The sequence below is a fragment of the Macaca mulatta genome, chromosome 20 (assembly GCF_049350105.2).
Source record: "Macaca mulatta isolate MMU2019108-1 chromosome 20, T2T-MMU8v2.0, whole genome shotgun sequence".
Taxonomy (NCBI): Eukaryota; Metazoa; Chordata; class Mammalia; order Primates; family Cercopithecidae; genus Macaca; species Macaca mulatta.
Genome location: NC_133425.1, coordinates 52,704,248 through 52,730,361, shown reverse-complemented (window position 1 = coordinate 52,730,361; position 26,114 = coordinate 52,704,248). Strand labels below are relative to the sequence as shown.

Here is a 26,114-nt window from a genome sequence, read left to right as displayed (position 1 = left end):
CCCACTGATGGGTAAACTGAGGCCCTGAAAGAGAAGTAACTGACCAAAGTCTCGCAGCAACAGTAGCAGACCCAGTACTAGAACCCAAGATTCCTGGTATCCTACTTGGGAACCCCTGTCCTGACCTAGCTGTCTCCCCAACCCCATCTGCTCTAAGACCCAGCCCCTGGGGACCAAGAACTTTTATTTATTTGATTTGATTTTATAATTTTTTTTTTTGAGAAGGAATCTTGCTCTGTCACCCATGCTGGAGTGCAGTGGCTCAATCTGGACTCACTGCAAACTCTGCCTTCCGCGTTCAAGCAATTCTCCTGCCTCAGGCTCCTGAGTAGCTGGGATTACAGGCGTGCACCACCATGCTCGGCTGTTTTGTATTTTTAGCAGAGATGGGGTTTCCCGTGTGGGCCAGGCTGGTCTTGGACTCCTGACCTCCAGTGATCTGCCCGCCTCAACCTCCCAAAGTGCTGGGATTACAGGCATTGAGCCACTGCACCCGGCCAGAGGACTGAGAGCTTTGAGAGAGACTGGTAATCACTGTCCTTACCATACCACATTTGATCGTTTCCAAGGTGTTTCCCTAGCTAGCAGCTCCGCAGCCCTCTGGGGAGGGCAAGACAGTTTTGGAGAGGGGCTCAAAGGTGGGGGCCTGCCTGGGTACTTCAGGGCATCAGATAGATCCAGGATGAGGACCCAGTCTCCAGTCCTCCCTCCTCCAAAGATGGGGGTTCGTTCCATTTGCATGAGAAAGAGCTTTCTACAAGGCATCCCCGGGAGCCTCAGATAGACAGGGAGGCTGGAGCTGGCAGGGTGGGGAGCAGGGTCCCCGGAGCCCCCCTCACCTGGATGGGTTTCTCCATGTCCCCATCACACAGGGACACCAAGGGCACTGTGAATGGCTTCCACACAGGGTCCAGTGTGTACTTGATCACCTGTGGGAGAGAGAGGGGTGTGGTGAGCTCAGGCCCTGGGCAGCAGTGCTCTGGGGTTGGGTCAGCCCAATAGGAACAGGGTGACAAAATGGAGACCCACAGCTACACTTTCAGAGACGGAAGCGAGCGTCCCTGTGGCTGGCAGGAAGCATGTCCCTCAGGTGCCACTGCGGGTCTTCCTGCACACTGCGCAGCTGTGACCGCACTGCCCTGTTCAGAGCTGTGGAGGGGCTGGACTGCAGGCCCACTGCTTAGAGACCCCTGGGCCCCCACGTACCCACCTCAGTCCTGTGGACCAGCATCCACTTGCCATCGTCTCCTGGCTTATAAAATTCCAGAAAGGGGTCTGACTTCCCAAAGAGGTCCTGGGAGAAATGGGAGGATGCAGGTCAGAGAGGCACAGCCCTGCCAGGTGCAGGCAGATGGGGGTGTGGCCCCGCTGCCTCCCCAGCTGGGTGTCAGGGTGGAAGCTGTGGGCAGAGCCAGACTGGCCCCCTCCCCTCAGCCTCTGCAAGGCTCAGCAAGAGGCCCAGGGCAGCTGCAGCCCCCTGGGATCAACCAGGTCCCCCAGCAGAAATCCACCACCCTGAGGCTGTCAGAGCTTGTGCTCAGAGACCCCCAAGACCTACACCCTGTGTGAGTCAGAACTCCAGCACTTTAGATGGGCCAGGAACTTCAAGAGGGCGCCTATTCCCAAGGTAGGGTGAGGCCCCCAGCAGGATGTCATTTAAATCTATTTTATTGGGAATGTGAAAACTATCCTGAAACTATCCTGCACATGACGTAAGGAATATCATGGCCTAAAAAATCATTTAAGGTTTAAAAAGGGCCACTTTTTGTATGTGACTCTATCTATCTATCTATCTATCTATCTATCTATCTATCTATCTATCCATCTATCTATCTATCTTTCCTTCCATCCATCCATCCATCCATCCACCCATCCATCCATCCATCCATCCACCCACCCACCCACTCACCCACCCATCCACCCACCCATCTATAGGGTCTCACTATATTGCCCAGGCTGGTCTCAAATTCCTGGCCTCAAGTGATTCTCCTGCGTCAGCTTCCCAAGTAGCTGGGATTACAGGTGCGAGCCGCTGTACCTGGCAAGTGTTACTTTAAAGAGATTATATTCAAGTGAGGGAGACAGAAAATAAAATAAGAAAGTATGGGCTAGGCACGGTGGCTCACGCCTATAATCCCAGCACTTTGGGAGGCTGAGGCAGGTGGATCACAAGGTCAGGAGAGCAAGACCATCCTGGCTAACACGGTGAAACTCCGTCTCTACTTAAAAAAAAAAAAAAAAATTAGCTGGACATGATGGCAGGCGCCTGTAGTCCCAGCTATTTGGGAGGCTGAGGCAGGAGAATGGCGTGAACCCGGGAGGCGGAGCTTGCAGTGAGCTGAGATCACGCCACTGCACTCCAGCCTGAGCGACAGAGTGAGACTCAGTCTCAAAAAAAGAAAAAGAAAAGAAAGTATGCTAGACAGCAGTAAGTATTAAGGAGACAAGCAGGAGCGGGTGGGAAATCAAAGACCAATTTCAGGAAAGGCCTCGTTGAGGAGGTGATGTGGGAGCAAAGGCTTGATGGAGGTGAGAGAGTGCTGTGTGAAAATTCAAGGAAGAGAGCATCCCAGGCAGAGAGAACAGCAAGTGCAAAGCTCCTGAGGGAGGAGAGTGCCTCGTTTAATTCACGGACAAGGGGATAGATTTGGCTGAAGCAGAGTGAAGTGCAGGGAGAAGGGGTGAGGTTGGGGAGTCGGGGCACTGGGGGACACATCAGGTAGGGCCTCATTGGGTAAGGACCCTGGCATGTACTTACACTATGTGAGATGGGGATGCCCCGATGAGCAGGTTTCCAGCTGCGTTTTGAATACCCCTAAGGGATGGAACACTCACTACCTCAGAGGTGAAGGGGTCCTAATCTGGAGTGGCCAGGAGGGCCCTGTGCTGGATGAGTCCCTGGAATGTGATGGAGGTGGTGGCCCGGGGCCCCGGAGTGAGGCCACACAGCCCTGGGGCTGGTGGGGGTTTACTGTTCCCCTTTGGAGCCCCTCCTCTGCCCGCCTTACCTTCTTGTCCAGCCTCCTGCCCGCCAGGCTCAGCGTGATGACGCGGTTGTCAGACAGCTCCTGGGCAGCAATCTGTAAGGCCAGGGACATGAGGGGCTCCTCAGACTCCCCCAGCCTCCTGCCAGGCAGGATGGCACAGGGTGCCCCAGGAGCAATCCTCCAGGGTCAGGAGGGGGAAGGGAGGGGCAGTGCCAGGTGATCTTGGACAAATCTCTTGTTTTCCCCACACCTCAGTTTCCATCTTCTGGAAAATGGGGGAAATAACCCATCTGGAGATGAGGAATCAGGAAGTGGATCTATGCAAATCCGCAGGGCCCATGGGGTGGTGGGGGAAGATGAAGCACACACCGGGGGTGGTCTTGAGTCCCGGGGAGAGGTTCTGGGCCAGAGAGCAGCATGACTGGCCTCCTCCTGCCTCTACTGCAGCCACAAAGAGCACAGCTTCCTCAGAACACCAAGGTGTCAGCATCACAGCCACATCATTGTGCAGCTAGGGAAACTGGGGCCCAGGGGAGAAACTGAGTCCCATCAGTTCACACTGGTCATCTGTCCTATATGTATTCCCCATCAGCTATGGTTCCCTGACCCCAGCTCAGCCAGTGATGGCCTAGCTGGGTGACTTCAAGACTGCTGAGGCCCTCTCTAGGCCTCTCTCCCTCCCCTGCTGCCCACAGCAACACAAGTGGGCTGGGGCCTCTCGCTGGGGCCTCCTCTCCTCTCCTGCCTCTAGGATGGCCTCACCCAACGCAAGGCATCCGGCCCTCTGGATCCACAGACAGACGCCAGCCAGGTTGCCCGTTCTCCCCTGCCATCCTCCCACTGGGACTTGCTCAACGACCCTATAGGGTAGGTCCTATTATCACCCCCATTTCCCAGGGGAGGGGACGGAGGCCTAGAGTGGAACTGCCAGAAATGCTGGGGGTGATGGCATACCCAGCTGAGTGGGGTCTGTCTGGGATGGCTTCTAGGTGGAGGGAAGCTGTCTTGTGAAGGTATTCATTCATTCATTCATTCATTCATTCATTCATTCATTCAGATATGGGGTCTCACTCTCTTGCCCAGGCTGGAGGGCAGTAGCATGATCATAACCCACTGCAGCCTCAAACTCTTGGCCTTAAGGGATCCTCCTGCCTCAGCCTTCCAAGTAGTAGTACTACAGGTGCAAGCCATGTACCTGGCCTGGAGAGGCATTTAGATGGGGCAGTTAGAACACTAAGAAGCGGGGGGAGGTTGTTTGGGAGGTGGCGACCCATGGGGCAGGAACACAGTAAGAGCCTGGGGTATGTTCAGGCTATGCTAAGAATTCATAGCATTTGAATTTGAACTTTGAACACAGGGCATTTAAGTGAAGGAGATTAAACACCGAGGCAGGAGAGCCAGGCAGGGTCTGAGGGGTCCTTCACAGCCTTGAACCGAAGGGTTGGTCAGGCAGTGGGGAGCCCTGGGAGGTTCCAGGGCAGGGGAGTAACGCACCGGAACACACAAAGGCATGGCTTCTCCCTCCAGCCTGGCTGGCTCCCCAGGCATCACATGGCCTCAGAAGCCAGCCAGACAACCCAGGGGACGATCTCGCTAGCTCAGCTGCCCGAGGGAACTTCTTCTCTGGGCCTCAGGGGTGCCCTGGCTTTTGGGAGTCTTTGGGGACCAAGGAGCTCATTCCTGCCAAGGGCCTGCGCATCGCAGGGGGAATTGCTGCGCATCGCGGGAATCGTTGCGCATTGCAGGAATCATTGCACGTCGCAGCCACAGGCAGGGCACTGATGGGCAAGGCACTTCTGAACAACCCCCAGGGGAGGGCAGACAGGGGCCAGTGCAGGGAGGGGGCTGCTGGCAGGGCTCTGGAGGCCTCCCCAGCTTGTCAGCCCCCAGTGCATCATTTGTGGAGCCAGGAGCCGGTTGCTAAGAGACCTGTTGCTAAGTTGTAAGTTGGGCCTTTTTACTCCAAACAAAGCTGGTGATTATCTGCCAGGGAAGCGGCCCATTGATGGGGGAGGGTGTGGAGTGGGGGTGGAGGGGGTGCGGAGAGCCGGGAGGGGACTGGTACCGTAATCAAGCCCTTCCCGGCAGGCTTGTCATTCAGCAGCAGCAGAGGCCTAGTGATCTTCTTGCTGGAGACAATCTAGAGGAGAGAGGAGAAAGGGCGCTCAGTGAGGAAGTGGGGGAAGCCCCGGGAGGAAAAATCCTCCACCGGCGCCACTCGGCAGGGCTGCCTCCCGTCCTGGGCTGGCTGGTGACCTGCCTGAACGTCACTGTCACCCTGGGAGGTGGACAGCAGCCAATCTGGGCAGTGAGGAGCCTGAGGCCCAGAGAGGGTAAGAGACCTGCCTGAGGTCTCCGGCTGCAGTTGGACTCCCACTGCCCGGTTTGCCCCTAGGAAAAGGCATTTTGGAGACAACTGTGGGAGGTTAGCCTCCAACTCCCTTCTCCAGAGGCATTCCACAGACCCCATCTGCCTCAGGATATGATCTCTGATGGAGAGTCAAGCTCTGATTCTATGTATTTTCCTTTATTTTTCTTTTGAGACAGGTCTTGATCACGGCTCACTGCAGCCTCAATCTCCTGGGCTCAAGCGATCCTCCCACCTCAGCCTCCTGGGTAGCTGGGACTACAGGCATGCACCACCACGCCTGGCTAACTTTTTTTTTTGGTAGAGACAAGGGCTCATTATGTTGCCCAGGCTGGTCTCGAACTCCAGCCTCAAGCGATCCTCCTGCCTTGGCCTCCCAAAGTGCTGGGATTACAGGCATGAGCTATAGAGCCCAGCCAACTCTATGTATTTTTATTGGTTTGAATAGGTAATACACTCACACAGGGTGCAATAATCAAAACGACAGAGAGGAAAAGTGAGCCACATTGAAAAGTCGCCCTCCCACCTGTGTCTGCCCACTGCACTCAGGGGCCAGCATGGTTCATGTTTCCTGGGTGCAGTGTGAGTGTCATCCTGTGCAGCGGGGAGCACACACCAGAATGATATAGTCCTGCTCCTGCGGGGGTAGTTCTTCTCCCCAGATCCATGCACCTGCTCTGTGCCCTGGGACTGTGCCACCTGGCTCTTTTGTCCTCTGACTTTCAGAGGTTCAGGCAGTTGAGGGGACAGGCAAGAGACGGGAGAGCAGGTGGCATGAGCAGTGGGGGCCCCGGTTTGATGGGAGCTTCTTCATTACTCTGGCTTCTGCCTAAGTTGCAGTCCAGAGGCCTCCCTCTATGGGCCACAGGTCTCAGCAGGCCCTGGCAATGCCACTTCCTCACCCTGCCTTCCTTCCAAGTGAAGGTGGTCAGCTTTCCTCTGGGGCCAAGCCCTGGGTTGGTTTCCCCATCCCTTGTCAGTTCCCTGCCCTGTCCACAAGCCCTTAAGCTCTCTTCTCAGTTACACCACAGGGTAGAGACCCTGACTACTGTACCCTGCTTCTTACACAAAAAGTAGACATCACAACCACGGCAGTCACTTGCTTTCTACATGGTCACCATCTCCTGGGAGGCCCCGGGCATTTCAGTCTCTACTAGGACCCTTCAAAGCATTTTCCATTTCATTCCCTCATCAACAGTTTAGGCTGGGCAGAGCAGTCATCATAATCCCCAAGGGAAATGTGGGGAAACTGAGGCCCAGAGGGGGATGGGAGCTTGCCCAAGGGCATACAGCTATAAGGAATGATTGAGACTTGTGTCAGGGGTGCCTAGCCCTGCTTGCTCCCGGCCTCCAGGAGCTTACCAAGGACTGAGATGGATGGGGAAGTGTGGCCCAGAGAGGGAAAGGAAGTTGCTCAAGGTCACACAGTGAGTCTGCCATAAAGCAGGACTACTATGGGCGTCTTGGTTGCTGGTCAGATGCTCCTACCCCAGGAGGTCAAGACCACACCTGATTACATCTAACAATCAGAATCCCTGGCCACCTGGGGCCCCGGTCTCTTTGGCTGCCCCCCGAGATGGGAGCTCTTCAGCCCGGCCTCAAACCCGCCAAGCCTGTTCCCCACTCTGCATCTGCACTTTGGGACCTACCCAGGAAGATGGGGCTATGGAAAGACAGGGCGAGAAGAGACTTTCTGAGGGGCTGTCCAGTCTTTGGGCCCCTGCTCCCCCACCCAGGAGGGCCCAGCTCACCGTGCCCAGGCTGCAGGAGAACTGGCCCAGGAAGTCATGCTCATCCAGCCGCATACTGGACTTGTCCTGGTCAAAGAGCGCGAACTTGAGCTTTTGTACCTCCTCAAAGTGATAGTCAAGCACGAACTTCTTGGAGAAGGCGGGGTTGAGGTTGTTGATCGCGGTTTCTGTCCTGTCGTACTAGCAGAGGGGCAGGGAAATGGAAGTCAGAGTGAAGGCAGCTGGTCCAAGCCCTTGCAGGCTGCTGGAAATCATTCTGCTAACTTGTACAACGCCTACTCTGTGCCAGGCTCTCGTGGCCATGGTCTGTAACTCACTACCCTCAGCTCACAGATGAGGATGCTGAAGCACAGAGAGGTTAAGTGACTTCCCCAAGGTTGGACAGCAGGGCCGAGATTTGAAACCGAGGTCTGACTCTACTACCCACACTCTTAATTCTTCGGTCCTGGTTCCATACCCAGGTGCCAGGGTAAGGGCTCGGGCCCTGCCCTGTCTGGGTAAGAGATGGAGGACACAAGGCCCTTTCCCCACCTTTGCCTCAGTTTCCGCCTCTGTAAAGGGAAAGGATTTGACTACCTGTGGTTTTCACTTTTTATTTTGGGAAAACCCCTTTTTCAAACCACATTTTACATGGAAACTGAGAAAGGAAACAAAAAGAAGGGAGGATTCTTGCGGGGAGGTGGGGTCAGGGACTCCCCACGGGGGTGCAGGGAGATGTTTGTGTCTTGTATAGAATCCTGACACTGTGCAGCCCAACACCCCACCTACTGTGGATACCAAAGCCTGGCTGAAGACAGGGCCTTGTACTGTGGGTCAGCAGTGGCACTGGGACAGGAAACCCGCCTCCTGGCCTCTGGATGCTGAGGCCCCAAACCGCGGAGTCTGGGTGACAGTCTATTTTGGGGCCCAGGCTGTGTTGACTTTTCCTCCCACCCAGTCCATTTCCAAGGGCTGGAGCAGCAGGCACTGAGGAAGTCTTGGCCCTGGGCTATGTTTAGCCAGGGTGGCTGGCCTGGGTGGGGGCAGAGGTTGTCAGGGAGGGTGGGGGGTGTGCCATGAGTCAGGGGGATGCCACTCCCTGAGGGGCACTCAGAGGTTCTAGAGACCTGGCAGAGGGGAACTGTGCCCCCAGACACGCCTCTCACAGGCCTGGGGCTCCCCCAGGAGTCCTCAGCTGGCCCCATGTCCCACCTCCCACTTCCAGTTATACCATCAACACGCTGGGTGACACGAAAAGGTCCCTCCCCACTCTGGGGCCCCTGTATCCCCCTCTGTAAAGTGGGTCAACAATCCCACACTGTTTTCTTGGCATCACAAGAAGGAGCCAACATCCATGGGAACTCTTTGTAAACCACAGTATGTTCAGGTGAACTCCCACCGTGGCCTAGTTAAATATCCATTAGAAAGTACACACATCTTTTGGGAAATACACATGCATATAAAGCCATCTGGAAGGCTGGATACCAAACTGTTAACAGTGGTTCTGTATGACAGGTGGGTTCCCAACAATTTTGATTTTCTCCTTTGGGTTTATCTGGATTCTCTACATTTACTCCAATAGTTTCCTTCTGCAAAAGCAAAGTTTTAAAACCCGAAGGTCTTCACAGCTTAGGTTTCTCAACATCCTTCCTCAAGCTGCAACTCTTTCCAACCTTCAAGCCAAAGTCTTCCAGCTCAGAAGTCTTTGCCTGGGGCACCAGTAATATCTCCAGATCTGGGCCTTCCAAGGGAGTCAGCAGAAAAAAATATATAATAATTTCACAGATGAGGAGACAGGGACAGCCACTTGCTTAAGGCCACACAGCAGGGAGTAGCATCACTGGGCCTTGGACCAGCTCCCAAAGCCTGAGCTCACTGTTTCTCTGTTTCTTACTGACCATGTGTTCATTTAGAAATAATAGGGAAAGGTTATTTAAAAGTGGAAGCAAACATTTTGTAAAACTATAAAATTTTAACTATATAACAATTTATAACAAGATGGGGTGTGGTGGTTCATGCCTGTAATCCCAGCACTTTGGGAGGCTGAGGCGGGTGGATTGCTTGAGGTCAGGAGTTCAAGACCAGCCTGGCCAACATGATGAAACCCCATGTCTCTACTAAAAATACAAAAATTAGCTGGGCGTGGTGGTGCACACCTGTAGCCCCAGCTACTCGGGAGGCTGAGGCAGGAGAATCGCTTGAGCTGGGAGGCAGAGGTTGCAGTGAGCTGAGATCTCACCACTGCACTTCAGCCTGGGGGACAGAGAGAGATTCCGTCTCAAAAAAAAAAAAAAAAAAAAAAAAAAGAGATATCAAATAATCAACATAAAGTATATAATTATAAATCTATAGATTTTAATTGTAATAAACACAAAGTAATATTTTAAATATATTTAAAACAAAATTTTATTTTAAGAGTAACAGTTTACCAAGTAATCCCCTGCCACCAGCCCACACTCCAAATACTTCTATTGGAGTCCCTGGATCCCAGTCCTGGGAGACTCCCCCTCCCCAGCAGCCTAGCCACCCCCTTACCCACTGCAGATACACGGAAGAGCCTCACCTCGATCCATCTGCCATTGTTCTCTGTAAAGAGGACACAGAAGGGGTCAGACTTGGAGGTAACATCCCGGTCCAGTAGGTTCTGGCCACTCACCGACAGCTCCACCTTGCACACGCAATACTGGGGACCCATGGGGGCTGCCCCCACTGCTGGGGCACCCCCACTGGGTATGTGGGCCATGGGAGCCGGTGGCAGTGGCAGGAGTTCCTGGCAGTCTAGGAGAACAGGAGTGAGGGTCAGAAAGTGGACAGACACCTGCTATGCTGCCCCACCATAGAGAGGCATTACCACTTGGCCTTTAAGAGGTGAATGGAGAGATGGAAGGCAAATTGAGGCGGGTTGTCAAATAACATGGGCAAAGGTTTGGAGAAAGAAGAATGCAAGGAAATGCATGAAAAGGGAGTCTGAGCTAAGCGCAGTGGCTCACACCTATAATCTCAGCACTTGGGGAGGTCAGGTGTCTGGAAACCTGGAGTTCAAGACCAGCCTGACAACAAGGGGGATCATGTCTCTGCATAAAATAATAAAAAATCAGCCAGACATGGTGGCGCGTGCCTGTGGTCCCAGCTTCTTGGGAGGCTGAGGCAGGAGGATTGCTTGAGACTAGGAGTTCAAGGTTGCAGTGAGCTGTGATTGCACGTTACTGCACTCCAGCCTGGGTGACAGAATAAAACCATCTAAAAAAAATAAGAAAGAAAGAAAGAAAGAAAGAGAGAGAGAAGGAGAGAGAAAAGAAAAAAGAGTCTGTGTCTCTGGTAGATGTGTTAAATTTGTCTTTGAAGTTTTTCTCTGCTGTGGTCAGTCTTCACCTGTAAGGATGCACAGCTCCTTGTGTGTTGCCCCTATCACATGAGCAACAAATCACAGTGGACATGGGTGTCTCAGATACTCGTTGTGCCAGGAAAACCTGGGCTTCTCCTGAGCAACTAACATGTTGTCATGTGCCTTGTGGCCACAGTAGAGCTGACAACTGCTCAGACTTCTCTCATTGCTTTGACCACTAGGAAGCTCACTTCTGGGACCATCAGAGGCATTTAAACCAGAGCAAATCCATCTTGAATGGGAGCTGGGTAAAATAAGGCTGAAACCTACTGGGCTGCATTCCTAGATGATTAGGCATTCTGGGTCACAGGATGAGATAGGAGGTCAGCACAAGATACAGGTCATAAAGACATTGCTGATAAAACAGGCTGCAGGAAAGAAGCCAGCACCAAAACCAAGACGGCCACAGAGTGACCTCTGGTCGTCCTCACTGCTACACTTCCACCAGCGCCATGACAGTTTACAAATGCTATGGCAACATCAGGAAGTTGCCCTATATGGTCTAAAAAGGAGAGGCATGAATAATCTGCCACTCGTTTAGCGTATCATTAAGAAATAACCATAAACATGGGCAACCAGCAGCCCTTGGGGTCGCTCTATGGAGTAGCGATTCTTTTATTCCTTTACTTTTTTTTTGAGACGGAGTCTGGCTCTGTCACCCAGTCTGAAGTGCAGTGGCGTGATGTTGGCTCACTTCAACCTCCGCCTCCTGGGTTCAAGCAATTCTGCCTCAGCCTCCCGAGTAGCTGGGACTACAGGCACCTGTGACCACGCAAAGGTAATTTTTGTATTTTTAGTAGAGACGAGGTTTCACCACGTTGACCAGGCTGGTCTCAAACTCCCAACCTCAGGTGATCCACCCGCCTGGGTCTCCCGAAGTGCTGGGATTACAGGCATGAGCCACCGCGCCTGGCTATTCCTTTACTTTTTTAATAAACTTGCTTTCACTTTATGGACTCGCCCTGAATTCCTTCTTGCACAAGATCCAAGAACCTTCTCTTGGGGTCTGGATCGGGACCCCTTTCCTGTAACAGTAACATTAAAAAGTCACCCTTATTCATTGTCCACCCTGTATCTCCAGTTCGTACACAGTGACTGGTGCACAGGAAGTATCCAGTATATATTTGCTGAATGAAAAAAGGATGAGTATATAAATGAATGAATGGACAAACCCTCCATATGCCTCAGATCCTGCCAGCATTGGTCCTTATCTTCAACGTACAATTCACCCTTTCACTCATACACAATTTCCCAAAATTCTGTGCCCTGGGCCTCAGGTATCCTCCTCCTGTCAAGATTAATTACTGACATGTGATCACTCGAAGGAGTTCTGTTCTCCTTTGAGTACAAGGTATTAGTGAGAGTGGAGCAAAGGGGTGGAGGGGACCTAGGTCACACCCATCACAGGCCCAGCAGACAAGTCCTCTGGGTCTCTCTGGCTCAGTGTCCCATCTGCCCATGAGACATCAGGACACAGCCCTCTGAGTCTCCTATGGGTCACGTCTCATTTCCACTGGCACGTGTACATTTAACACTGGCCCCGTCATCCCAGTGGTTGAACCTAGCCCCTAAACACTTACCCGACAATGGCCAGGTTCCAACTCCCTGACTAATACTTTGTCCTCTTGAGGCTAAGTGGTTTACTGACCCTGCACTTCTCCAGTGGAGGGAGGTAAGTGGACACAAATCCAAGTCACTGCGCTTGTGAGCACTAATTGAGCATGTCACCTGCACAATGTCGCTAATCTTCATTCAGTCTTACGAGGCAAGTATAGTAATATCACCCTTATTTTCCAGAGGAGGAAACTGAGGCTTTCATTCACTCTAGAGGGTGTACTGAGCATCTATTAGGTCCCAAGAACTGTCCCAGTGCTGGGAATGCTACAGTAAGAAGACTGCTCTTGGCCGGGCATGGTGGGTTCACGCCTGTAATCCCAGCACTTTGGGAGGCGCAGGCAGGTAGATCACTTGAGGTCAGGAGTTCAAGACCAGCCTGGCCAACATGGTGAAACCCCGTCTCTACTAAAAGTACAAAAAATAGCCAGCATGGTGGCGTGCACCTGTAGTCCCAGCTACTTGGGAGGCTGAGGCAGGAGAATCGCTTGAACCTGGGAGGTGGAGGTTGTAGTGAGCTGAGATGGTGCCACCGCACTCCAGCCTAGGCAACAGAGCAAGACATTGTCTCAAAAAAAAAAAAAAAAAAAAAAAAAAGACTGCTCTGTCTTAGCCCCTACAGGGCTCACAGTCCAGTCCGGCAGGAACACAGTGAGGGAGCAGGGAGAGCAGCCAGGAACTGCAGGAGCTGTGGGCTCTGATAGGGTGTCTGAGTTTCATTCTGAGAGTGATGGGAAGTCTTAGAAGCAGAGAAATGACATGATCTGATTTGTGTTTTTAAAAGCTTACTCGGCCCCTTGTGGGGAGAAGGGGTTGTCAAGCTAAGGAGAGGTAGCAGAGAGACTAGCGAGGAGGCAGCTGCTGCCCTCTAGGCAGGAAGGAGTGGCAGGAAGGATCAAGCCTCCATCACTATGCTGGGTCCACTCCTCCTCCCTTTCACCCACGCCCCGGGGCAACTCCGGAGTGCCAGCCTCTTGCTGGGCAGGTGCAGTCCCCTGCAAGCCCCGGTCTGCAGGAGGTCAGGGTGAGAGTGGGGCTGGCAGCGGAGACCTCCCAGCTTCCCCTCCAGATCCAGTGCTCCCCGGACATGCCTGGCAGGGGAGAAATCTGGACAATGATGAAGCTGGTCCTCAGCCCCCTCCCTCCCAGCCTTTGTTCCTAGAACCTTGTTATAATCACACAAGCTCAGAGCGTCGGGACAGCACTACAATTTGCCTGCAGGATTTATTCTTGTCGTGTAAAAATCAGTTTCCACTGGAGGAGCTGGTGAACTGCGTTCACTCTTTTTTTTTTTTTTTGAGACGGAGTCTCACGCTGTTGCCCAGGCTGGAGTGCAGTGGCGCGATCTCGGCTCACTGCAAGCTCCGCCTCCCGGGTTCCCGCCATTCTCCTGCCTCAGCCTCCCGAGTAGCTGGGACTACAGGCGCCCGCCACGGCGCCCGGCTAATTTTTTGTATTTTTAGTAGAGACGGGGTTTCACTGTGGTCTCGATCTCCTGACCTTGTGATCCGCCCGCCTCGGCCTCCCAAAGTGCTGGGATTACAGCCTTGAGCCACCGCGCCCGGCCCGTTCACTCTTACTGTGTGCAACTGGGCAGTTGTGCCAAGTGGGGGTGGGTGGGGAAGGGGGCAGACAGGGATGTCCAAAACCTTGCTGTGTGGCTGAGAGCGCCTGCCTATGCCTGCAGGACAATCGCTCCCATTTTAGAGATGAGGAAACTGAGGCCTAGAGAGTAAAAGTCACTTGCTTGAGGTTACAGGGCCAGGAAAAGGCAGAGACAGAGCGTGAATCAGGTCTCCAGACTCCCAGCCAATGCTTGGCCTTTTGCCAGGGTGGGGAGATTGCTGAACATTGTGGGACCAAGGCAGGGACAGCCAGGACATCAGCCAGGCCAGGGGAGCCTGAGGCTAAGCGGGCAGGTTGTGATCAGGGCTGGGGAAGCCAAGGGCATTCTCCCATTTGAACACACACCCAGGATGGGCCCCAGAGTATCCAAGGTCACCAGTTCCTCTGGGTCACCCTGTCCACACTCCTGCATCTCCCACCATGGCTGGCGAGGTAGATTCTAGCTCACCTACCCCTTCCCCACTTCACAGGCCCCCTCTGTGACATGTTAGATGCCACCTAGGCCACCATCCCCTGCTGCCAAATCAGACACTTCTATTCTCATCCTGACGGTGTCAGACAAACACGCCCAGATTCACGTGCTTCCTTGTCCATTTACACGTGTGTGGTCACATATACACACATACACACACATACACATATGCACCCAGACTGACAAATATAATGACAGATGCTCATATGAACACTCTGGGGTCACCTCATTCTATCCCCCTCACTACCCTACCCCCAGCCCCCTGCCTCGTCCAAGCCCCATTATCTTGCCTTGGTTACTACACCAGCCTCCTGCCCTTCCCTCCCTCCAGCCTGACTGAGGGCGTGGGCAGGAGGGACAGGTCACGGGGGTAGGGGGCGGTGGCTGGGCCAGGAGCCCCCAGTTCACTGCAACTCCACCTGGATCAACTCAGGCCCTGGCTAGAGCGAGCGATGGGTGGGTGGAAAGGGAACTCCTCCCCCAGCCAGTGGCAGGCCCTCCCATCTCTAACTCACCCTCCGGCTGGAAGCTTCTGGATACCCGAAACGGGGAGCACATGATGTCTGGAGTTGGGGCAGGCGAGGGGAAGAGTGGGTCCCTCTGCGCCAGCCCAGCAGCAGCCAGGCGTACTGGACCCTGAGGCCTGACGCAATGGAAAAAGAAACTACAGCTTAGGCTGGGCCAGGGGCCCCCTCCCCTCCTACCCCAGCAGGAGGGCAGGCAGGCAAGGTGTCATTAAGGGAGGGCTGGGCCTGCCATGCGCATCTGGGCACGATGGAAACACCCCTGGGGCAGCCCCCACCCCATAGGTAATTTGAGGTTTCAGGCTGGGGGATGGGATGGGGAGCCAGGGCCTACTTAAAGCATGGTCCTGACTCCTGGCACAGATGGACACAGCCCTTCTGGGGTGACCAAATCCCCCAGGCAAGGAGCTTGCAGAGGGCTTTATGAAACTAGTGGTCCCTTTTACAGACGGGTCAACTGAGGCAAAGAGAGGACAGGGCTTGGGAATTCCCAGGCACTGATTCATTGGTTCATTCAATAAATACTCCCTGAGCACCCTGGGGCTATGCAGTTAATAAAACACACAGGAGCCGGTGGTGGCTCACACCTGTAATCTCAGCGCTTTGGGAGGCTGAGGTGGGAAAATGGCTTGGGCCCAGGAGTTTGAGGCTGCAGTGAGCTGTGATTGTGCCACTGCACTCCAACCCGGGCGACAGAGCAAAACGCTGTCTTCAAAGAAAAGAAAAATGGACACATAGGGTTCAGCCCCCACAGGGTCCACTGACCCCAGAAAAAAGGCATCTTGCCCTTAGGCAGAAGGACAGGCTTGGACACTGGTGCTGAGCCACAGGCCTAGAACATCATGGTTTTAGCCAGAAAACTAGGAATTCATCGTCCTTAATCCCCTTTTATCTTCACCTCCTATATGCCACCAGTGCTGCTGATTTCACGTTCAAGCTGCATTCAGCATCCATCCTCTCCCCACTTCCACTATGTCAGCCCAGCCAGGCTCCCATCATCTCATGCCCAGACACACCCTGACCCATAACAGGTCTCTCTGATGCAAGCTCAGCTGCGCTCTCTTTTCCACACCGGAGCCAGAGGGAGTCTTTAAACCTAAAAGTCAGATGCCACCATGGCTCTACCTGAAAATCTTCCTGTGACCTCCTCATCCAGGTCACACAAACCCCAAATCGTGCCCAGGATGACAGGACCCTGCCTGACCTGTCTCTACTTCCTGCCACCCTCCCCCTCACTCGCTTCCTTTGCCCCAGCTGCACTGGCTTCCCTTTGTTGTCAGCCTCTCTCCTGCCTCAGGGCCTTAGCACTTGCTGTTCCTTTTTCTAGGAATGCCTTTCTTCACAGGAAAGGTCTTACTTGTCAGCTTAATATCACATCCTCAGAGGCCTTCCCTGATCACCCAGGCTGACGTAATCCGTCTCCGCTCCATGCTGCTTCCTTCATAGATCGCTGCAATGTACAAGCGTTTTACATATTTGTCTATGTGCCTGTGTCTGTTTGTCTGCCCTGTCCCTCAGGAGGACATCGTCACTGTTTCCCCAGCACCTACACCTAATCAATGAGGGAGGTGGGGGCTCGCCAGGCAGACTCCATCAGCAGCAGCCCCAGAGCAACCATAGCCACCTCCCCGTGCACACATCACTTGAGAGAATCACAGGCGGCTTCTCAAACCCTGGGCTCTGAGATGCCAGCAAGAGAGGGACTGTGTCCTACTTCACAGGGGTAGAAACTGAGGCCCAACAAGAGGCAGTGGTTTTTTGAAGCCAGGGAAGGATGGTGACCAGGCTCAGAGCCAAGGCTGCGGTCACTCCATCCTTCCCACCTTGGCTCTGCCATTTAACTGCTGTGTGACCTCTGGCAAGTTCCTTCAACTCCCTATGTCTCAGTTTCTCCCTCTGTAAAATGGGGACAAGAGTGCCTCCCAGCTGGGCGTGGAGGCTCACACCTGTAATCCCAGCACTTTGGGAGGCCGAGGCAGGCAGGATCACCTGAGGTCAGGAGTTCGAGACCAGCCTGGCCAACATGGTGAAACCCCGTCTCTACTAAAAATACAAAAATTAGCCGGGCATGGTAGCATGTGCCTGTGATCCCAGCTACTCGGGAAGCTGAGGCAGGAGAATTGCTTGAACCCGGGAGGCGGAGGTTGCAATGAGCCAAGATCGCACCACTGCACTCCAGCCTGGGCAACACAGCAAGACCCCATCTCAAAACAAAAACAAAAAACAACAACCAAAAAAGAGTTTCCTAGGTGTTGTGAGGATTCAGTGAGGTAAAGCACTTAGAACAGTAATAGGTAGCTTTTGCTATGATCAGTGATTCCTAATGGCTGTGAGGAGAAAGTAGCCCTGGCCCCACCACGATGCCGAACCTGGGAAGCAGCTGTGGTGTAAAGGAGCTCGCTGTGGGGGAGGAGCTGGGTGGGGGAGCCTCTAATTTAGAAATGGGCGGAGAGGAGGGGACAGCGAGAGAGGCAGGCAAGGGAAGCAGACGGCCCAGGAGGAGGCCTGGGAACCCCGAAGGGGAGGAGAGCTGCTGGATGGTGAAGGGCAGGCCTGAGGTGGCCAGGGAGGCAACCCCATTCCAGAGGCTGGTGGAGACGAGGAGCTGGGACCACAGTGGGATGTCCTTTTGTAAATTCCAGCGAGGGCACTGTGTGCTGTCAGTAAAGCACGTGCAACTTGATGTGTAGAAAAGGAAAAAGCAGCCCAGGCGTGGCGGCCCATGTTTACAATCCTAACCCTTTGGGAGGCTGAAGCGGGAAGACTGCTTGAGGCCAGGAGTCTGAGGCCAGCCTGGGGCAACACAGTGAGATCCTGTCTCTACAAAAATAAAAAATAAAAAAATTAGCCAGGTATGGCGGTGCATACCTGTAGCTACTAGGGGAGCCTGAGGCAGGAAAATTACTTGAGCCTGCAAGGTCAAGGCTGCAGTGAGCTGTGACTGTGCCACTGCCCTCAAACCTGGGTGACAGAGTGAGATCCTGTCTCTAAAAACAAAAAAAGAAAGAAAGAAAAAAATAAATTATCTGTTTTGCTGGTGGCAGTAACAAAGAAAGCGGCGCAGATGCCTGGTCGTGGTCAGTGCCAGGCAGTAGTTAGGAACCCATTCTGTAGGGTCTGAATCCCCAGCAATTCTTAATGTCTGGAGAGGGGAAAGTAGATAAAAAATTTCAGGGATGTGTAAAGTTAACAGTTTACATAAAGGTGACAAGAGGTTAAAACTGATTGAGAGGGCCGGGCATGGTGGCTCACACTTGTAATCCCAGAACTTGGGGAGGCTGAGACAGGCAGATCATCTGAAGTCGGGAGCTCAAGACTAGCCTGGTCAACAAGGTGAAACCCCATCTCTACTAAAAATACAAAAATTAGCCAGGCATGGTGGTAGGTGCCTGTAATCCCAGCTACTTGGGAGGCTGAGGCAAGAGAATCGCTTGAACCCGGGAAGTGGAGGTTGCAATGAACTGAGATCGTGCCACTGCACTCCAGCCTGGGCAAACAGTGAGACCCTCTCTCAAAAAATAAATAAATAAATAAATAAATAAATAAAAACAAAAAACTGATTGAGAAACATGGCTCTCGGTTCTCCCTCCAGGCTGGTGGACACAGCACAGGAAAGCTCAGAGAGACCCGGTAGTGATGGGGAACTAGGGAGTGAATTGTGGGCTTGGAAACACAACCTTCAAGGTCTTCAAGGTGGGGCCCACTCCTGGGTGCTGAGGTGGGGCCCACTCCTGGGTGCTGTGGCTTCTGGGACCCTCAGGGCCTCTGAGGCCTTCTGCACCCAGCAAATCCTGTCAGTGGGGTCTCATCTCTGACAGCAGAGGCTCCTGAGGTGGCTCAGAGCTGTTACCACGTGTGGTTTCCAGACAGGTCACCTACGCATCTCCCTGGAGCTTGCTAGAAATGCAGCACCCAGTGGGCGCGGTGGCTCAAACCTATCATCCCCGTACTTTGGGAGGCTGAGGCGGGTGGAACTCGAGCTCAGGAATTCGAGCCCAGTTGGGCAACATAGTGAGACACTGTCTCTACAAAAAATGGCAAAAAAAAAAAAAAAAAAAAAAAAAAAAAGCTGAGCATGGTGGCACTTGTCTGTAGTCCCAGGTACGTGGGGGGCTGAGATAGGGGGAAACACCTAAGCCCGGGAAGTCAAGGCTGCAGTGAGCCATGACCGTGCCACTGCACTCCAGGATGGCAACAGAGCGAGACTCTGTCTCAAAAAAAAAAAAAAAAAAAAAAGAAAGAAAAGAAATGTAGCATCCTGGGCCCACCCAGACCTGCTCTAGCAGAAGGCCTAGAGCGGCCCGTAGGCCTGTGTTTTAACATGCTCTCCTGGTGGTTCTGATGTGGGCTAAGTACACACAAATCACAGGTTAGCTGAGTACATGGGGCATCTTGTTCAAATACAGATTGTCATTCAGCAGGTCTGGGGAGGGGCCTAAAATTCTGTGTTTCTAACAAGCTACAGGTGATGCTAGGGCTGCTCCCCCTGGAACCACACTTTGAGGCACGAGGCCACAGATCAGAAGATGCAATGCGGCCACCCCATGACTGACCACACCCCAGGGATGGCTCTAGCATAGCTGGATTTGGCATAATGAGGCAGGTGTCACACTTGGTCTCCATATAAGCCCTGCTGGCTTCACACACTGAGCTCCCAGCCAGGTCTCTGTAGACCCCTGAGTTTGCAACCTCTAGTCTGGATGGGAATGCTCTGTTAACCAGAACCCTTAGCTAACCATACACCCATTCCCTATGGGCCCTGATGGCTGCTAAGTTTACGGAACTTCTGGGGGATTGGAACACATCTTGAATGAATCCAGGTCTAAATTGCCTCCTTCGTCCCATTTCCCAGATGAGAAGATCCAGGAAGACAAATGATAACCATATTAGTCAAGGTTTTCTGGAGAAACAGAACCAATAGGATATCTATCTATGCAGAGAGAGAAATGGATTTTAAAGAATTAGCTCATGCGATTGTGGGGGCTGGAAAGTCAAAAATCTGTAGGGCAAGCCAGAAGGCTGGAAACCCAGGCAGGGTTTCTATGTTGCAGTTTTGGGGCTGAATTCAGTCTTTGGAGAAACCTTAGTCTTTGCCCTGAAGGCCTTTGATCAATTGGATGAGGGCCACACATAATGGAGGGTAAGCTGCAGGACTCAAAAATCTACCGATTTAATGTTAATTGCACCTAAAAATACCTTTATTTGACCAAACAACTGGTCACCAAAGCCTTGCCAAGTTGACACATAAAATTAACCATCATAGCAATCTTTAGTTCCTAGGAGATCTGTCATGGGGCAGGAAAACAGGGTGTTAGGGCAGGAGCTCTGGGCTAGCCCTTCTTAAGTGTGGGAGCTCAGAGAGCCCACCCCCACCCTGTCAGCTGCAAGAGAAAGGTGAAGGTGGGTGTGGCCATGCTGATGGAGAGATAACCATAATAAAATGAGAATAACAATGCCTGCCCCGGGTCCTTGAAATTCTGCAGCTTCACAACATCCCCAAATGGGGTGTTATCATCAGCACTCTCATTCTCCAGGTGAGTAAACTGAGGCTTGGAGGTTGAATCCCTTACCCACATGGTTCTGGTCCTCTGGCTCCTAGCCCAATATCACTCTCGCTATTGGGCCTCCACTAATGTGACTCTGGACAAGTCGTTGGTCTTTCTGTGTCTCAGTTTAGTTTTTTCATCCAACACATGGAAATTACAAAATGCTTGACACACTGCAGGTACTGACTCAAAATGAGAAAAACCTCTCCATGGCTCCCGGCTGTTCTCGGGACAACATCCAGGTTCCCTGATGAGGCTCTCAAAGTCCTCTCCCTCACACCTTTGGCTCTAGCTCTGCTGTTTGCCACACAGAGTTGCAGCAAGTATTTTTCATGCCTCCCTAATTCTGCATATGCTGTTCCATCTGCCTGGAATGCCCTTCCCCCTTCTTCACTTAGCGATTTCTTTCTTCAAACTCAGCTCAGTAAAACCAAATGCAGCCGGGCACGGTGACTCACGCCTGTAATCCCAGCACTTTCAGAGGCTGAGGTGGGCCGATCACTTGAGGTCAGGAGTTCGAGACCAGCCCGGCCAACATGGTTGGTGAAACCCTGTCCCCACTGAAAACACAAAAACTAGGCAGGGCGTGGTGGCTCACGCCTGCAATCCCAGCACTTTGGGAGGCCAAGGCAGGTGGATCACAAGGTCAAGAGATCGAGACCATCCTGGCTAACATGGTGAAACCCCATCTCTACTAAAAATACAAAAATTAGCTGGGCGAGCGCCTGTAGTCCCAGTTATTTGGGAGGTTGAGGCAGGAGAATCACTTGAACCCAGGAGGCAGAGGTTGCAGTGAGCTGAGATCATGCCACTGCACTCCAGCCTGGCGACAGAGCAAGACTCCGTCTCAAAAAAAAAAAAAAATCAAAAATTAGCCGGGCATAGTGGCGGCCGGTGCCTGTAATCCCAGCTACTCAGTAGGCTAAGGCAGGAGAATCACTTGAATGGGGGTGGGGTGTGGAGGTTGCAGTGAGCCAAGATTGCACCACTGCACTCCAGCCAGGGCGACAGAGTGAAACTCCGTCTTAAAAAAACATGCACTATGCACCCACCCTCACCCCCAGGACGGCCAAAATTTTAAAAAGCTGACAATACCACGTGTTGGCAATAATGTGGATCGAGCAGAACACTCACAGGTTGCCAGAGGCAGTGGAAACTGGTGCAACCACTTAGGAGAAACATTAGTGCCCAATAAAAACACTCACATGTGTTCACCCAAAGATAGACACAGGAATGTTCATGGCAGTGCTAATCCGAATAATCCCAATTGGAACGCCCCACCCAAACCCCCATCATTGGAAGAAGGGAGACATAACTGGTAAATGAACACACAGTGGACCACACACAGCCTGCTTGAAGGAAGAACACAGGTAGCAATAACATGGATAGGTCTCACACGTGCTGTGTGAAGGGGGCCAGACAGAAAGGAGTACGTCATCCTATATGAATTCACTTAGGTGACCTTAAACATGGACAAAACAAACCTACGCTGCTGGAAGTCAGGATAGTGGCAGGACAGGTGGACAGGTGTTACTGACCAGAAGGGGACACCGGGGGCTTTGGTGCTGATCGTGTCTGTTTCTGATCTGGGTTCTGGTGACCCAGATGGGTCGGTTTGTGAACAGTCATTGACTGGTCCATGTAGAATGTCTGCTCTATTTCGTTTGTTACACTTCAATATGGTTAAAAAAAAAAAAAAAAACGAACAATCCAGGGACTCCTCTACAAAGCCCTTCCGGATTCCCTGCTCCTTGAGAGGGAATCACTTACAATACCAGTATACTGTAACCATTGACTTAGAAGCATCGCCCTCACTGGAGCTGAAAGATGGAACCAAACCCTATTTTCATCTCATTGTTCCCAGCACCGAGAGGCACAGAATGGAAGCTCGACACAAGTTTGTTGAAAGTGAGGAAGAATGGGCGGGCACAGTGGCTCACGCCTGTAATCCCAGCACTTTGAGGGGCTGAGGCGGGCAGATCATGAGGTCAGGAGATCGAGACCATCTTGGCTAACACGGTGAAACCCCGCCTCTACTAAAAATACAAAAAAAAAAAAAAAAAAATTAGCTGGGCGTGGTGGCAGTCACCTGTAGTCCCAGCTACTCGGGAGGCTGAAGCAGGAGAATGGCATGAACCCGGGAGACAGAGTTTGCAGTGAGCTGAGATTGCGCCACCACACTCCAGACTGGGCGACAGAGCAAGACGCTGTCTCAAATAAATAAATAAATAATAAAAAATAAAAAAAACAACGTGAGGAAGAGTGAAAAGGTGAGAGGAAGAGGAACCATGACATCTTGGAATTGTAGAGGACCGGGACTACAGGTTCACAGAATTCCAGAATTTGGGAATTCTAGGATTTCAGAGTCACAAGTTCTTTGAGATTCAGAGCTAAAAAACTTTAGAATTTATCTGGCTCCACTTTCCAGCCACACAGGAACCCTGGCCACAGTCTGGCCGCCCCAACATCCTGCATCCTGGTTCTGGTGGGCAGGGTCCAGCCACAAGCCTTATTCTCTGGAGCCCTTGCCGCATGCCCATTGCTGCAGCAGCTCCTGCCAGGTGACAGGCAGCCCCCGGGGAGCAGGCTGGCACTCCCGACCAGGTGGGGGCGGCACCTTGACACAAATCACTTCTCCACCGCGGCTATGGCACCGGCTGCTGCGCTCCAAAGACACCATACTCCGACAGGCAGCCAGGCCATTACGGGGATAAATATAGATGCAGACAGCACCGAGAGGAGGCTGCAGCAGGGGTTGGCCCTGAGGTCCCCCTAGGGACCCCCAGCTTCCACCAGACCACATTCAGAGGGAGGTCATTCTCTGTAGCGCCCGCTTAATCACTAAGCTCTGGCTCTTAGGGGAGGGGGCTTCCCTTGGGACCCTCCCACCCTCCCAGGCCTCAGGTTCAGCTCAGCCTGCACTGCAAGGTTTGTGTCACTTACAGAGGGGCTGACCTAGCAGGCTGAGAGGCAGCCTCCACTGTACTCCCCATGAGTGCAGGAACTGGGTTCTGTCCTCTCCTGCCACTCCTCCCTCCTGGGTCTCAGCTCCTTCCCCTCCGGCCTCCCAGGAAGCTCCATGTGGGGAGGGGCATGGACTGAGTACTTAGGGGACCTTGGGAGTGGGTCTGGCCAAGCTCAGAGGGCAGGGGACTCCCATGGAGGAGGGAATGGGGAAAGTTGTGTGTCTAAGAGAAAGTGGATTTGCCTAGGACTGAAAGACTGGGGTTGGGAAGGTGGAGGAGGTGAGGTCCCCTGGGTGGGACATCACCTGCTGCCATTGCCTGTCCACCCAAGGGACTGAGGTGTGCTGGAGAAAGTCACCCATTCCCTATGCGACCCGGGCCGTGTGTCCTAACCTCTCTAGCCTCAGTTTCTTCATACAGGAAATGGAGCTGCTGCTAACTAGAGCTGTCCCCACTACTTTCTTCATGATGTTCTTAAGGCAGTAGTGAAAAGCTCGTAAACGGAAGAGGGTTGTGCACAGATGTAATCCCTCTTTCACCTGTGACTTTGGGCCTCTACCTTCCAGGAGGGCTTCCCTCACCATGCAGTCATCCATTTGGTCGTTCAACAGATGTTTCTTAAGCAGTTCCTCTGGGTCAGGGACTTTGCTGCATGCTGGGTGGGGGCAACCATGATCAAAACACACTCAGGCTCTGGGCATAGGCGTTCAGGATGGAGTTGGGGGACAGAGAGGTGAGCAAATGGCAAGGGCAGGAAGTCTCAGATAGTGGAAAATGTCCCAAAGAGAATAAAGCAGGGTGAAGTGATTGTGATGGGGCAGTGCGGAGGAGGCCGCATTTGAGCTGGGATGTTAATAGATCAGAAGCTCCAGGAGAGCAAGGCATTGGTCTCTCTTGTTCATGGCTGTATCCCAGCCATAGCTGGTGCCCAGCAGGTACTCAGTGAATATTTCTGAATGAATGAATGAATGGGCTCCTGAACCACGCTAGGCATGTCCCCACCACAGGGCCTTTGCATGTGCTGTTTCCTCTACCTATTTCCCAGCATGTGCAAAGGCCCTGCGGTGGGGACATTCCTAGTGTGGTTCAGGAGCCCATTCTCCCTGCAACTCAACTGTATCCCTGCAGGCTTTTGTGTCTTGTCAGGAGCTGAGGCTATCTGGCCTGCCTGATGTGCCCTGGCTGTCCCCTCTCCAAAACACAGAGGGAGTATGCCCAGCTCCTAGCAAACAACTCCTTCAATCCCTCTCTCCTCTGGTTGGACCCCAACAGTCTTTTTTTTTTTTTTTTTTTTGAGACAGGGTCTCATTGTTTCACCCAGGTTGGAGTACAGTGGCACAATCATGGCTCACTGCAGCCTTGACCTCTTGGGCTCAAGCAATCCTCCCACCTCAGCCTCCCAAGTAGCTGGGACTACAGGCACGCACCACCACACCCAGCTAATTTTGCTTATTTTTTTATTTTTGTAAAGATGGGTTTTCACTATGTTGCCCAGGCTGGTCTTGAACTCCTGGGCTCAAGTGGTCTGCCTATCTTGGCCTCCTAAAGTGCTGGGATTACAGGTGTGAGCCACCACACCTGGCCCTCCCATCAGTCTTTCAGAGACATGCCCCTGGTGGCCCAACCTGAGAAAAGTGTATTGTAAGAGCACAGTGAATGCTGGGACCTGAGCTACCGGGTTTCAAACTCTGGTTGGCCATGGATTAGTTGAGCACCACACACTGAATGGCTTAGATTCTCTCACAGTTCTGTAGGATACAAGTTTGAAATCTAGCTGTCAGCAAGGCCATGCTCCTTCCAGCACTCAGCATGGTGAGACAGGGATCCCTCCAGAGACTCAAGAGGGCAAGCTCATAATTCTCCCAGGATCCATCACTCAACATCACAGACTCATTTAACAGGAGGCTGCAAGGAGGGGCAGGTGCAGTCATTCCTCACACAAGGATTTACCGAGCACCTACCATGTGCCAGGCACTGTTCTAAGTGCAGGGACACCGCCCTAAACAAGATGGACACTGTTTGCTCTTGCCTTTTTGTGGATCTGACACCCTTTGGGGAGCGAGGCGGATAAGCTGGTGCACCAATGAGTAAAGAAGATGATTTTGAAGAGTGGCAAATGCCCCAAGAAAAATACAACCAGGAGATGCAGCAGTGAGGAGGGATGGTGACACAGTCTCACTACGGTCAGTCTCATTGCAGACCTCAGAGCAGGTGTGGCCAGGACAAGTAAAGAAATGTTACATGGTCAAGCACAGTGGCTCAGGCCTATAATCCCAGCACTTTGGGAGACTGAGGTGGGTGGATCACCTGAGGCCAGGAGTTCAAGACCAGCCTAACCAACATAGCAAAACCCCGTCTTTACTAGAAATACAAAAATTAGCTGGGTACGCGCCTGTGATCCCAGTTGCTTGGGAGGCTAAAGCATGAGAATCGCTTGAACCTGGGAGGTGGAAGTTACAGTGAGCTGAGATTGTGCCAGTGCACTCCAGCCTGTGTGACAGAGCAAGATCCTGTCTCAAAAAAAAAAAAAAAAGGAAGAAAGAAATGTCCCAGGATGTGGAATAGCAGTCTTCTTGACTGCCATGGGAGCGACAGCTGAGGTCCGGTGGCCCAATGACGGCAGAAGACAATAGGATGTGAGCCAGGAGGCGCCTCTAACCTGGGCTCAGTCCTCAGGTATGATGGGACTCCCACGTCCTCCCTTCTGGACAGGGAGGTGGGGAGACATGTGATTGTGGACTTTTCTAGCTGCTGCCTGCCAAGATCACAGGGTGACCTGGCGTCCCGGCTCCCACAGAGCCCACACCACTGTGTCCTGCAGGGTTCCTGCCTCTCTGAGGCCATATTCTGCAAGGGGGAAGGAGCTGGGTCCTTGAGGTGTTTTGCTCCTGATTCA

The 26,114-nt window shown here is 52.7% G+C and overlaps 1 protein-coding gene across 11 annotated transcripts in view; it reads right to left on the bottom strand.

The window, feature by feature from the left end:
- The window catches only part of CPNE2 (copine 2), a 63,121-nt gene that overhangs the window by 27,164 nt on the left and 9,843 nt on the right, over positions 1-26,114 (bottom strand). For 6 of the 11 annotated variants that reach the window (XM_077983671.1, XM_077983673.1, XM_077983670.1 and 3 more), the window contains 6 exon segments: positions 9,649-9,863; positions 7,107-7,286; positions 5,053-5,127; positions 3,009-3,080; positions 1,211-1,294; positions 840-929 (listed from right to left, as the gene is read on the bottom strand). In XM_077983671.1, the coding sequence (XP_077839797.1) occupies positions 840-929; positions 1,211-1,294; positions 3,009-3,080; positions 5,053-5,127; positions 7,107-7,286; positions 9,649-9,863 (716 nt within the window). 11 annotated transcript variants of the gene reach the window in all.